Here is a 13,065-nt window from a genome sequence, read left to right on the forward strand (position 1 = left end):
ACAACTTTTGAATAAAATTGTTTCACTTTTTGAAAAGCTGTCAGCTGGAACATAAGTATATCTTTGATCTCCTTCTCTTGTTTCTACGCCGACATTCTGTTCCAATCTAATCTATTTTCCAAGTGTACTTGTGTATTGTAAAAAAAACATTTTCTAGTCTTTCTCTATGCAAAAGAAAAAAATATTGGGTACTTACCGATGTTTCTCACCAATCCTCTGCTAAACTTTCTCCCAGATTTTTTTGTTCTGAAGTGTACTCTTTACATATACGGTGCAGGTCTGTGCAGGCAGTGCTACCCGTCTTTCTTGCCCCACCCCATCATTTCCCGATGAGCAGCCGCCTGTATCGAGAAAGAAACGGTCAAGTTCTGCACTTGTCGCCAATTTGACGTTTGACCTTGATGGTTACGTCATTGAACAAGACCAGATTACATACCACCCTGATCCCGTATACTACAATATCTCAGCCCCTCATGGCATCCTCGAGATTGCTGGCAATGGCTTTCTGGATCTAGAAGTAAGATTTTTTTTTTTTTTTTTTTGCAGTTCTTCTTATATCATTGCCATTGGGCTTGGCAACAATATTGTAAGAAGTCAATGACAAATTAGACCTTGGGTTCTGTATGATGCAGATGAATCACTTTTATTGAAAATAGTGTTTCGTTACATGTTTTTCATATTAAGAAGATTCATATCCGAAAGGAGTGTCAATGATGATATCAGATTATTGAGTACAAAGTGGACATGTTTGATACATAATCTGCTTTGTGCTCAGTTTCTTGTTTGAAAATCAGCTTTTGGTCCCTATAACAACGCATGCCAGCTGACGAAATCGTTAATCGGTTGCTACCTGGTCCTGAACTTTGAAAGTCAATCTCAGCCCTTTCCCGGTTTGCGACAACCCCTGGCCAAATTCACATGTATAGCGGAATTCAATGTGTAAGGGAAACCACGTGGACATGTGTAGCATTATTACCCGTTATGTGTCCTTCCTACGTATTTTTTGAATACAGGGACTATATCTTGACCTTGCTAGCAGCAAAGATGACGTAAATGTGTACATTGGCTCAGACGGCTATTGTGATATACAACTGCTGGAATATGACCGTCTAACGTGCATGGTGCCCGAGAAACAGCCGGGCGCTGGAAGCATATCGGGGAGGTTGGGCGAAGGCCCGGCGAGGGACCTACCAGCGATTGAGGCACGCAACTCAGTCTTTCATTTCATGATGTGACACTCTTTCCTGACATTACATTGCATTACAATATTCAGCATTTTATCTTTTTTGACAGTAGCGTCCTATAAAATCAGGTTGTTTTAACATGTGATAACGGGTGCACGTCTCAAGATCAACACCCACAAGTCATACAGTTCATAAGTCATACAGCTCACGGTACGAGTCGTATAGTCCGTTAGTTCGACACTAAGCTAACAAGGTCAACAACACCGACTGTCGAACTCGTGGGCTGTTTTACCTGGTTTCAAACTCACGAGCTTTATTTGCCTATAAGTGTCGAACTCATGGGTTGTATGGCTCGTGGGCTGTATGACTCGTGGGTGCCGGTCTAGTGGGGTGACTCCATTATAAATTTCAATTGAAATAATCGACACAGCGAAGTCAGTCTCATTTTTGCTCCTTGAAATACTGACTTATATTGCTTATAAATATTGTTATTCCTTTCTGTGCCATTGGCTTAAATGCGCACAAATTTCACACACACACACACACACACACACACACACACACACACAAACCGCTGGGAAGGTAATCAATTTGGCACACAGAGGGTTAACACTGTTGATGCGATAGGCAACGATGAAAATAAAAATATTATATACCCATGGTTGACATGAAGCTGATGCACTAATGCATTTGAAAATCGACATTCTCGGGTTCCTTTGTTTACTTGATGATGATGATGATTTTTTTTTTTTTTTTGGGGGGGGGGGGGGAGGTGGTTTGATATTTTAGTAGTGTAGGCTACTTTCTTTTGATTGCTTGTTTATGATCAGGAATATAACTTGTGGTAACGTATCGAAGTACACAACACTGTATCATATTCCAAAGCAGTAAGGAAACCGACATAATGCATGATGTAGCCATTAGTTCATGACTATGCTGATATTTCGTGGCACTTTTTGCGAACGTACTTTGCAAAACTCTTGAAGACACAACAATTTGGTAGATTTACGTGTACCTGAAGTGTAAAATAGTGATCATAAGCAGCATACATATCGATGAAAATGGTTCGTGCATGACCTGAAGTGGAGGGCACGGCATCGCCGCCTTGTAGAGGAATCTTTAAACCGTTAAACTCACTTGTCACCTGTTCGTCAGATATACCATGGTAACCTAGTCTTTGAGGTCGGCTACGTAAGGTACAAAGGTGGCGTACCAGTGGGAGCCATTGCAGGAGGTGTGAGTGCGGCAGCGGTCCTGATCATTGTTGGCTTGGTAGTCACTGGGACCCTCATGCTGAGAAAGTCCCAGAAGAGACTTGACGCAACGACCGATCAACTGGAACTTGTGGAGAAGGATATCCAGGAAAGAGTGCAAAAAGGTGCATACATGAATCACTAGTATACTATTTACCACTGCAAGAAGAGAATACTACTTGGAGAACGACTGTCTAGTCTTATCATTTCACTTACGTTCTGTCCCAGTGATGATGTTGATGATGATGATAATGATAATAATAATAATAATAGTAATAATAATAACACAATAATTCTAATTATGATAACAATTATTATCGAACGTCTTGCAATCTACCTTTTATAAACAGCGACTCCTTTGTCCTATATGAAGCAAGTATAGCATAAGCTACCATTGCCGTATTTTTTAAAGTGACGTTAACCTTCGCTATACCAAACATTACCATAAAAATAAATAAATGTTAAACGTTAAAGAATGTTAAACATAACATAACACCTGTCTACGAATTTCATCGAATGATAGCAAAAAGCTGCCATAAGAGTTTACCAAGTTTTCATGGTCATGTACATGCGAATTTTTGTTCTACCTATACCCGTAGCTTTTCACGAATTACAGAGTGATATGACTGAGGTGGAAACGCAAGTCGTAGGTCTCGGCATCCCATTTGTCAACGCGCAGGACTACGTCAGGAATATGCTGTTTGCGGGCCTAGGCACCATTCCCAGCACAGCAGACCCGCAGGTACGCTATGCGAATTCCCAAAAAATCATTTGCATTTTCCCAATAATTCATTAATTCATTTGTATAATATTATTATTTCTTCCTTCAATATTGAGAGCAAATTAATGAACTCGGCTTATTCATATAATATACCAAAAGCAAAACTGCACGTGTAAGCAGTGCAACGGCGTATTATGCTGCCATAAAAGTATTAGAACGTCTAGTTTATGATCTCGGGTAAAAAATGGGTAAAATTATTGTATCATAATTACCTTCATTTCTTTCTACAGAGTTCCTGGACATTCTGAATGTGTGTCGACGTGACATTATCTAATTTCACTTTTATGCTGATCTAGTGATTTGGCCTTATACAGTCTAAGAACAATAGATTTAACTTTGCACCTGCCAGATTAGTGAGCACATTAAAGGTGCAACTTTATACCATTCTGTTCTGAAAGAGTCGTATGCTCGGGAGAACAACGCGAATGTACGCGATTAAAGGAAGATGTGCATAGAAGAACGACGCAAACGCTGGCGAATCCCGTTTATCGCGTGCGTTGGCGTCGTTTTCCGGACGCACGACGAAATAGGGTGCAAAGTTGCACCCGTAAAAGGTGCTCCCAGTGTGACACCGGTAAAGGTGCAAAGGTAAAAAATAATTTTGTTTTTTCTTAGATTGTACTTGGTTGGCAAAGAAGGGGGCATACAGTGGACTCCCGTTATTATGAAGTCCCCGGGACCGGCAGTTTTCTTTCGTCATCATATGTATCGAAATTTCGTTATAACCGAAACAATACGAAAAAAAGAGTGGATAATGTTGCGGTCTTAATCTTTCCTTAGCTGTAACCGGGATTTTGTTATAAGTGTGTTCGTTATAACGGGAGTGCACTGTATTATGACTGAATTCAGTTACTCTTCTATTCCACCATTCGGCATATGTGTTCGTCTCTATGCATTTAAAGGGGATGGCTAGTAACTGATCAGTGGGAATCAGTGGGAATGCTGGGGGATGATTGTTCCAATCCTTGTGGGATTAATTTAAGAGTACATTATATATCTACTGTTGTGTGAAAATTGTTTACTTCAGAATGGTCTCATATTCAAGTAATGTGCAGTTTAATGTTTCCAGGTTAGCATGCCTGTACAGTGACGGGGCATTAAACTGCACATTACTTGAATATGAGACGGTTCTGAAGCAAATAATTTTCACAACAATAGATATATAATGTACTCTTAAGTGAATCCCACAAGGATTGGAACAATCATCCCTCAGCATTCCCACTGATTCCCACTGATCAGTCACTAGCCGTCCCCTTTGATAGTGATGTTCCTTTTCCCATCTAACAGGAAATGGATGACAAATTGGAACACGCCATGATAATATTCTCGAGGCAGCTTAGCAACCCCGACTTCTTAGTCAGATACATCCAGGTCTTGGAGGAAAAGAAAAAGTCATTCAGACGAGAAAGGTTAATTAGTCGCTCATCGTAATATTGAAGCAGAGCTTCATTGTGTTTTTTTTAGTTGTTGTTTTGTTTTTATTTTTATTTTATTTTATTTTATTGATCGATTATATTTTTTATATCATTGGTGATACATGGCTAAATGTGATCAGTCGTGGTATAAGGAGAGAACTTTGTTCCTTCGTCATTATTATGTGGCCATGGTTAGCGATATATAGATGTGCGTTTGTGTGTGAGTGTGTGTGTGTGTGTTACTAATTTTCACCTGACTTATTGGCAAGCTAATAATGCACACGGGTGATTACATAGTGAAAAGGTTTTTAATAAGGACACCTTGTTTTTACCTGTAGGTTAAAAGCGTTCTACTGTAATGCTCTGTAAAATTACTGACTCTGGCTTAGGGATGGTCAATACCGTGGAACGTCAACCAGAGTTATTCAACTTTGTTGCAGTATAAGAACAGCACCAATGCTGAATGATGTTGTAATATTCTTCTTGTGTATTTTCTGTGTGTGCGTGCTTTCAAACAAGGGTCAATATTGCATCGCTCATCACTGTCATCTTGGTGTCAGAAGGAAAGTTCGAATACTTCACCCGGTGAGTTAAATAATTTTTGTGGTAAAAAGTCATCATTGATTCTAAAGAGCATACGACTCACAGAGCTTTTTGAAACCTCGTGTTAGCTTCACAGCTGTGGGCGTTATTTCAGCCGTATGTTGTTTGAATATTCCTGACAAAAAATCATTTATCAGTTACGTCATGGGGAAAACTTCATTTCAGTGAAATTTATGCATGAAAGTGTGAAAGGCTGTATAGTATAATAGAGAAATGAGATGGAATTGAATTTCTCAAATTATTTGATACAATTTCTATAATGTCTGAAGCGATTTATCAATATCCTGTGGTGCTTTGGTAGCTTTCATGCGCTTATAACGTGAAGTAGAAATAACCTTGTGTTAATAAACTCTCTTCCTAAATCCTTCTGCTAGGGTGTTGAAAACTCTCCTAGAGGAGCAGATATCTGACTTGGGCGACACTGGGAGGCTTAAATCCCTCTTCAGACGGTAGGTCAACAAAGATTTAATGTAAAGCAGTAAATAAGGCCTAAGTGGAGTTAAGTTATCCATATTAGATAATGCAATGAATGCAGAAGTAGCAAAACGAGTTTTTAGAGTGTTGTCTGGTGTTTGTCACGAAGTGATCCAAGAAATGATCCAAAACAGAAAAATGATAAATGATTACCGTTCCTTAAGCTTATGCTTTCATCACATTATGCGTCATACCTTAGAACGGAGAGCGTTATGAAATTAGCTTATTCACATCGACATACACTCATGGCTCATTCCACGCAACACCACACTTCAGTGAATGTAGATGAAAATTATCATTACTCACTCATGTCAATTTCAAATACAACATATGCCATTGATTACACGCCAGGCACCACCTTTATTCCTGCTCTATGTAATGCACAAGATTATAAGATTGTTTTGTGTAAGGACTATTGTTCCCGTGTTGTTTTGTATCATCTTATCATGTTGCATGTATATGGATTTCACTTATTATCACATTTTGCTCAACAAAAAATAGGTTAGAAAGTTGAAGCAAACTGCACCAGTGTATTCGTATTTCGCATGGAAGCACATTTATCTGCATTTTATCTTTGTCGTCATTTCTTTCCACACAGAACAGAGACAATCGTTGAGAAACTCTTGTCCAATTGGATGGCTATCTCCATGTTTAGTTTTCTAAAGGTAAATGTGTATTACATAATCATTGTTATATCCTTTTTGTTATTTTCCCCTCACCCTTCATGTAAGTTTGATTCTATCATTTTGTGATAAATGTTTACAGCGCTGTGATAAATGTTTACTCGTCGTATAAGAGCGTTATCTAAATATCTAGATTGTATTGTACCTGTATAGTTTTGTATTGTATTGGATGAGAGTTATTATAGCATTTTTCGTGAGTGACTCCGTGTTCTCTATGTTTGCTTTCTGTATACATGACTGATGGAATCAACATAGTAATGGTTTGTTAAATAAGAAACACTCTCAGATAAATTTGACATTCAGCTTCCGGCTGTGCTCCTTATGCATTCTTCTTGTTTACCTTTATAAAATGATGTGAGTTATTTTTTTTATTTCCTTTGAATTGTCCAATTAGAGTCATGTTGCCAAGTCGCTCTACTTGCTCTACCAGGCCATCAAGATTCAGTGTGAAAAAGGACCGATTGACGTCATTAACGGACAGTCTTACTTTTCGCTCAACATCGACTATTTGTTGGCCCAAAATATTGATTTCAGTGAACTGGTATACACTTGTTTTTCTTTTATTAATGATCTGCCAGTAATCGTAACGTGCTGTATGAACCACTTAATCAACTACACATTCGTTATGTCAATAGTGGACCGTGTTGGTAAATAAACATTTTATAACTTACGCTGTCCTAAACTTTCTGATCCTGACACACAGGCACATGTATGTCCTCAATACCTAGTTCTTAAGTTGCAAAAACTTTTCCCCATATGATCTTCATGAGATTGAAGTCTGTTGTTCTTTGTTCTTATGTGCCTTGACTGATCACGTGTTCATTTTCCAATCACACTTTTTTTTTCATGTATCATTTCATAATTTCAGCAGAGCAGTTTTACACATGACATATTCAAAATAAGAGTGTAGCACAGAAATCTTTTAAGAATGGTTCAAATTTCAAATGCTTTAGCATTTCGTGACAGTAGAATTAAACACATTCTGTTTTCTTGTTAACTAAAAGAAAAAAACCTATACTGCGAAGAGTCCAGCATGAGACTACCCTGAGATATGATATTCTATACAGTAGACCATGTAAATGAAAAAAATAACAAAATCACATGATTCTCCGATAAAATTTGATACTAAGATAAAGTCCTACAAGTTTTATCGAGACTTTTTACTAAGAAGCTCGATAAATCATGTTTAGTATGGATGTTTGGACGAGACAGTATATTCATAAAGTCAGAATAGTGTCACAGAAAATGTAACGTTCATCACGACCGTCGTGTTCATGGCGTTTGTTTCTCATTACAACTGGAAGTTACAGTGCAGTATCAATAGTATCCACTTCTCATATCGCTGGTCGCAGACATTATCTGTGGTGGGTAGCAATGGACGACATGACTACTACGTGAAGGTCCTGAACGTTGATAGCATCATTCAAGTGAAGCAAAAAATCCTTGATGCAGCTTACAGAAGGCGACATCTGGTCAGGCAGAGACGAGCCCACGAGATGGACTTACGTGAGTACACCCTCGGCTTGAAAGCTATCCGGCTTATCTAGACTTTGACTTCATTACTGATTCTTTGCCATTTCCATTTTAATGATTTAGCATGCTTATTTTCAATCGTCATCAAGTAAATGCTTGTAAACCGTCACAAATTCGGGCTATTGTAAAGTCCTGGCAAATACCTGTTTCATTACCAGATTTCACTTTTATGTTTTGTTTTATCATGATATCCAAGAAACTGAATTTTTATATCTTGTATACATATGCATGTATTGTATACTTAAAATTCACGAGGTAAATTGAAATTCAAAGTTGTTATTCACTCTTTAAAGAAAAAAAAAAGTGAGTTAAGTTAATCAAATTCCATTCAAATCCTTCAAATCATCCTTCTTATCAATTGACGCATCCCTATAGCCCATTTACGTGAGATTTATTTATCGTCTCCATGAGAACTCCTCTCCTGCCACTCAATGCATGTTATTTTTACGTAATACTTCAACATCCGGGAAAACCCGGAAAATTACAAAACCATCCGTTGATCATTTTACGTCCATGTGTTCAAACTTTCTTTTTACCCTATTGAACTAAAATTCGGAGTGGCAAACGATAATGATTCTTGTGTAGCAGTTTGAATGCTTCGAGTCGGCATTAGCGTCTAATATCGGAAAACAGCTTTCCCCACTTAAAAAAAATGACAATGAAAAAAGAAGTGCTCCGATGATTCCAGATAAACGTTTTCTTGATTTGATTAGAGAATGGTTGAGCTTAATAATCTTACTCGATAATATACAGCTCTTTTTATCATTGCGTCACAGTGTGGTACCATCCAGGAGGAGAACAGCGGATTCTGAGAGACCAAGATGAATTCAATACCCGAGTCTGTGACGATGAACCGGTTGTGATCAACACCATACAGGCAGTCGGGGTAAAGCTGATCAAATAACATAACAGTGGCCGAAAGCACAATAATTCGTATGAAGTGAAGGAGCAAACATGAATTACGGCCTTGGATGCATTTCTAGTCATGAATCTTGATACTATAAATTAAGTAGCCCGATTTACGCTAGTTTGCACAGTGATGTGGTCCTGCTGTCATGAGATTTGGACTTTATGTCACGACCTTCATAATATGTATTATTTTATCAGTGATATGATATAGACCAAATAGTGTTCCTGTGTGCCGTGGAGTGTGAACATGTGTGTGTGTGTGTGTGTGTGTGTGTGTGTGTGTTTAAAGGCATACGTTTCAGCAATCATCAAGCAGAGAGCAGCTGACAACAAACTCTGTCGGCACCCTTAGCACAATTCATAGTCACGTGGTGCAGCAGAAACTATGATAATGTATTAGGATGTCTCTCTCACACGCATATTATGGAATAACATGTGACTATAATTACGGTTCTTGTGTCATTTAGGTCCTATATGTATTAATTTGTGCATATGCATTCGATCAGATGAGAATCATCTTGTTCTCCTTGTTTAACACAAACAAGGTGTTTATGGTATTATTGTATGTTTGCAATTAATGCAATTTTCCGTATGCTTTAAATTACCAGCTAAAAGACGGAGCCCGCGTCGCTCTGATAGAGAAGGTTAAAGGTTGGAACGATGAGAGCCGTGCCTTCCAGCCTGTTTCAGTGGGTGCACAACTGTTTCAAGTGTGTAAGTGACATTAAGAAATATCGTGCCTTGTTGCATATGAGCACAATGTGATGTACATTAATTACTTCATCGTTCATGACAGGAAACAAGAAAAAGACTACGATAAATGGCTGATTTCCATTTTTAGATGTGAAACCCACGATTGAATGATATGGGAAGAAAAGGTATATTGAAAACATTCTAACAATTGGACGCTAACATTCCGATATCAGTACAACTTACTTCCTGTTGAACACATGAAAAAAAGTTGAACTACAATTTCGACTTCCCTTTAAAGGATGGTGTCATAATTATCATACAGCAAAATTCAAAGAGTTATTAATTTGCCATGTATATGGTTACTTGATCGGAATTAATACAGACACATTGTGCCTTGATATTTTAAGATACCTACCAGCATCCATTTTTATCCTTTTCTCATCACATCAGATCATGACACTGGATTTGATGACGTCATGAGAAGAGACTACACCAGGATACAGACACAGGATCTAAACGGCAGACGAATCAAGCATTTGGTACTGTCCAGTGAATGTCTTGGATATATACTTTTGATATTTTCTATGGTGAAAGGGGACATAATTCCGTTAGAGATAAACGAATGAGACAGAAGAACATTGCAGTTTTAGTTTTGTAGTGATCGGCTAGACCTTGGAAGATAACGTCTTTAATGTTTGTCTTAATCCTCATTTCATATATCAAAGGGCTACTGTTTGAAAAGAATAACATTCCTTCTAAAGTTATAAATTGAAAACAAACAAATAAACAAACACACATACACACACAATAGTTGAATGTGCATTTGGCCTGTGGTATGCAAGCGGAAACAAGTCTCTAACAGTTGATACACTTTGCACGAGTTTTGTGACACATGCAGTTTGATGAAGTACTGCTTGAATATCACTATTACTATAACTGGTGTCCCCTGATGCAGATGTCGGAGGAGCCACCATCGGCTGGAAGGAAAGAATCGCGAATCCAGCTAGACAAAGAGATCTCTGCTCCACGACTTCTTGTCATGAAGGTACTGTCAGAGTTTTTCAATTTTTTTTTCAAAAGCGAAAGAAAGGAAAGAAACAGTCTTTCTACAAAGCAGGCTCAACATGAAAACAAATAAATATGGCATGTAATCTACTTATTTTTTATTGTATCTTTGTTTATGTATCTCATATCAACAGTCTTAGCTACATCAAGAGTCTTAGTTTATCCGTTTGTGGCACTTTCGCCATCATTTCAATGTGCACGACACTGCATTAAGAGCTAAAGCAGAATTCTTTTATACGAAAAGGTGTCCGAAATTGAATGCACCTTTCTTTGAATACGCATTATTAGTGGGGCTTGCGAAGCATTTCCAGGGGCGGATCCAGGAATTCCGTAAAGAGGGGGCGTGTTTACAAAATTAAAGGGGGGGGGGGGCGCACCCCTCCCCCCATTTTTTTCCTTTTTATTTCTTTTGTTTCCACAAAAAATAAAGGGGGGGGGCGTGCGCCGGTTGCGGTCCTCCCTGGATCCGCCCCTGTTTGACGTAGAGTTGATGTCTTATTGGAATAGATATGGAATGTCCGTGAGTTTTGTAGTATTATGTGAACTCTAATTTGGAATTCATTTAATGAACGGGTGTTGAGATGAATCGTCGTGAGAGGCGACTCAACTTTGAAATCTTAGGAAAACTGTAGGCCTATACACAATACCATACAACTGTACACTTGCTTGTACGTATAAATTATAGAGACATGTGCAAAACAGGTTTACAAAGAATGCCATGTTTGTATTCTGGTGACACATGTTGGAAATCCAGTCCTTGTTCCCTCTGATATGCAGAGGACGGTGGAACCTTTCTTGAATGACTTTCTGTCGTCAGTCTTCAACAAAGTGGACGAGACACCAGCTACACTGAAACACATCTTCGACTTCTTTGACGAAATGGCAGCAACATATTGCTCAGGTTCCGGCCAGGAGAACCCAGACGACTGTGCTGAGGCTTGGAAAAGTAACAGGTCAGAATTGCCAGGTTATATGACTGTAGTGACGCCCTGTTTCATATTTTGCCAAATTAATAAAGGGAGGGAGGTTCACAGGTTTGTGCTGCAAACAGTAGCGTGACTGTATACAATGAGACGAGAGCAACAAGAAAAGATGGTAGGCATCTTCAGGAACGAATAAGCTGGCATTACATTTATGATATCGTTCGAAAGAAATTTCTGGTGAAAGTTCAAGTCAGCATGCTTGTATTGGAATAGTATTTTACGTTTCGAAGAATGAACTTAAAACAGCGATGCTATTTCATGATATTTTGAGTAAAGTGAAATATGCGAACGAGGGAATGAAGAGGTAAAAATGACAAGAACTTAACAGTGAAGATTTTTAACAGTTTATGTTTCTTTTGTCGTTAAGATTCAAGTCATGATGAGTTACAATATTACTATACATAATTTTTTATAACTTTCTGTTAGGAATATCGTTATTGTACGTAAGAACGGAATCGACCTGTTATTCGTTCTATACGTCAACATTGTTGTCTTATCGATATGTCCTTTTCATCACATCAACCCAAACTTTCTCGGCTACTGTTGTATTTGACTATGAATGAAATTTCAATACGCTGTTCGACTAATGTTCTTTTACTTCGTTTTGTCCGACATAATATTGTTGACATTAATTTCAAGCATGGATGGTGTCATTATTCTTTTTAGTCTACCCACTTCCCCGTGAAACTTCTTGTAATCAACTCAACTTTCGCTTATTCTACTGTTACAAGCAGCGTGTTGCAGTTGTGTTTACACGTTGGTGTTTTTCTTGAAAAATGAAATAAAATGATGTGATCTTTTGATTTATCTCCTATCAAAGTCTTCCTCAACACTACTGGGTGACTACCTTGACCCATCCCTCCTACGTGTTTGACATGCGCCAGTCTCGTTGTGCTGACCAGAGTGTCTCGGTTTTGGCCAACATGCTGGACAACGCCTGCAAGAAAGTCATACCTGAAATGACGGAGGTACTTATCTTTTGTTAAAAATCACACGTCATATCATCGGTTGAGCACTGCGAGTTCCATAATCAATATTAAAGCTAATGAATCACGAATAAGCGAAAAGAAGTTCAGGAAATCCCGTTAAGTGGTCATTTGATTTAATAGGTGTATTTTGCACTGTAGGCTCCTAAGTGATATCTGCAAAGGGAAATACATGTTTTCCATAAACCTCTACTGAAAGTGTTCGTTTTAATAAAACAAATTGTTTCATCACTTCCTTGTCTGCTTATCGGTGTCATCCTAATACCATATTGTTTTGGATTTCTTATCGTTCAATGTTTTTCCAGGATTCATCATTAAATCGTGTCCTGTTCGTGAAAGATCTTCCTGGATACATCAAGACCATCAGCGAGTACTACGGTGGCATTGCGAGGCGTCCATCCCCAACTGCAGTCGAGCTCCAACGTGAATTTAACACAATCGGACAGGTATCTGTCTTTTATAGTAACATTAAACCATCACCAAAGGCCTGCACTTCACAATTG

General features: G+C 38.4%; 1 protein-coding gene across 1 annotated transcript in view; it reads left to right on the top strand.

Moving 5' to 3' along the window:
* Positions 1–13,065, top strand: part of LOC139720455 (plexin-A4-like) — a 30,517-nt gene that overhangs the window by 16,654 nt on the left and 798 nt on the right. Inside the window, exons 19-33 of the mRNA XM_071631815.1 lie at positions 278–517; positions 1,014–1,202; positions 2,340–2,562; positions 3,037–3,179; positions 4,506–4,627; positions 5,153–5,218; positions 5,611–5,685; positions 6,309–6,375; positions 6,788–6,934; positions 7,746–7,899; positions 8,703–8,812; positions 10,484–10,573; positions 11,371–11,546; positions 12,397–12,544; positions 12,868–13,008. Coding sequence (XP_071487916.1) covers positions 278–517; positions 1,014–1,202; positions 2,340–2,562; positions 3,037–3,179; positions 4,506–4,627; positions 5,153–5,218; positions 5,611–5,685; positions 6,309–6,375; positions 6,788–6,934; positions 7,746–7,899; positions 8,703–8,812; positions 10,484–10,573; positions 11,371–11,546; positions 12,397–12,544; positions 12,868–13,008 — 2,091 coding nt within the window. The remainder of the gene's footprint in view (positions 1–277; positions 518–1,013; positions 1,203–2,339; positions 2,563–3,036; positions 3,180–4,505; positions 4,628–5,152; positions 5,219–5,610; positions 5,686–6,308; positions 6,376–6,787; positions 6,935–7,745; positions 7,900–8,702; positions 8,813–10,483; positions 10,574–11,370; positions 11,547–12,396; positions 12,545–12,867; positions 13,009–13,065) is intronic.

This window comes from Diadema antillarum, unplaced genomic scaffold (genome assembly GCF_040938485.1).
Source record: "Diadema antillarum isolate AM-2024a unplaced genomic scaffold, OU_Dant_1.0 scf00000011, whole genome shotgun sequence".
In the NCBI taxonomy this organism is placed as follows: Eukaryota; Metazoa; Echinodermata; class Echinoidea; order Diadematoida; family Diadematidae; genus Diadema; species Diadema antillarum.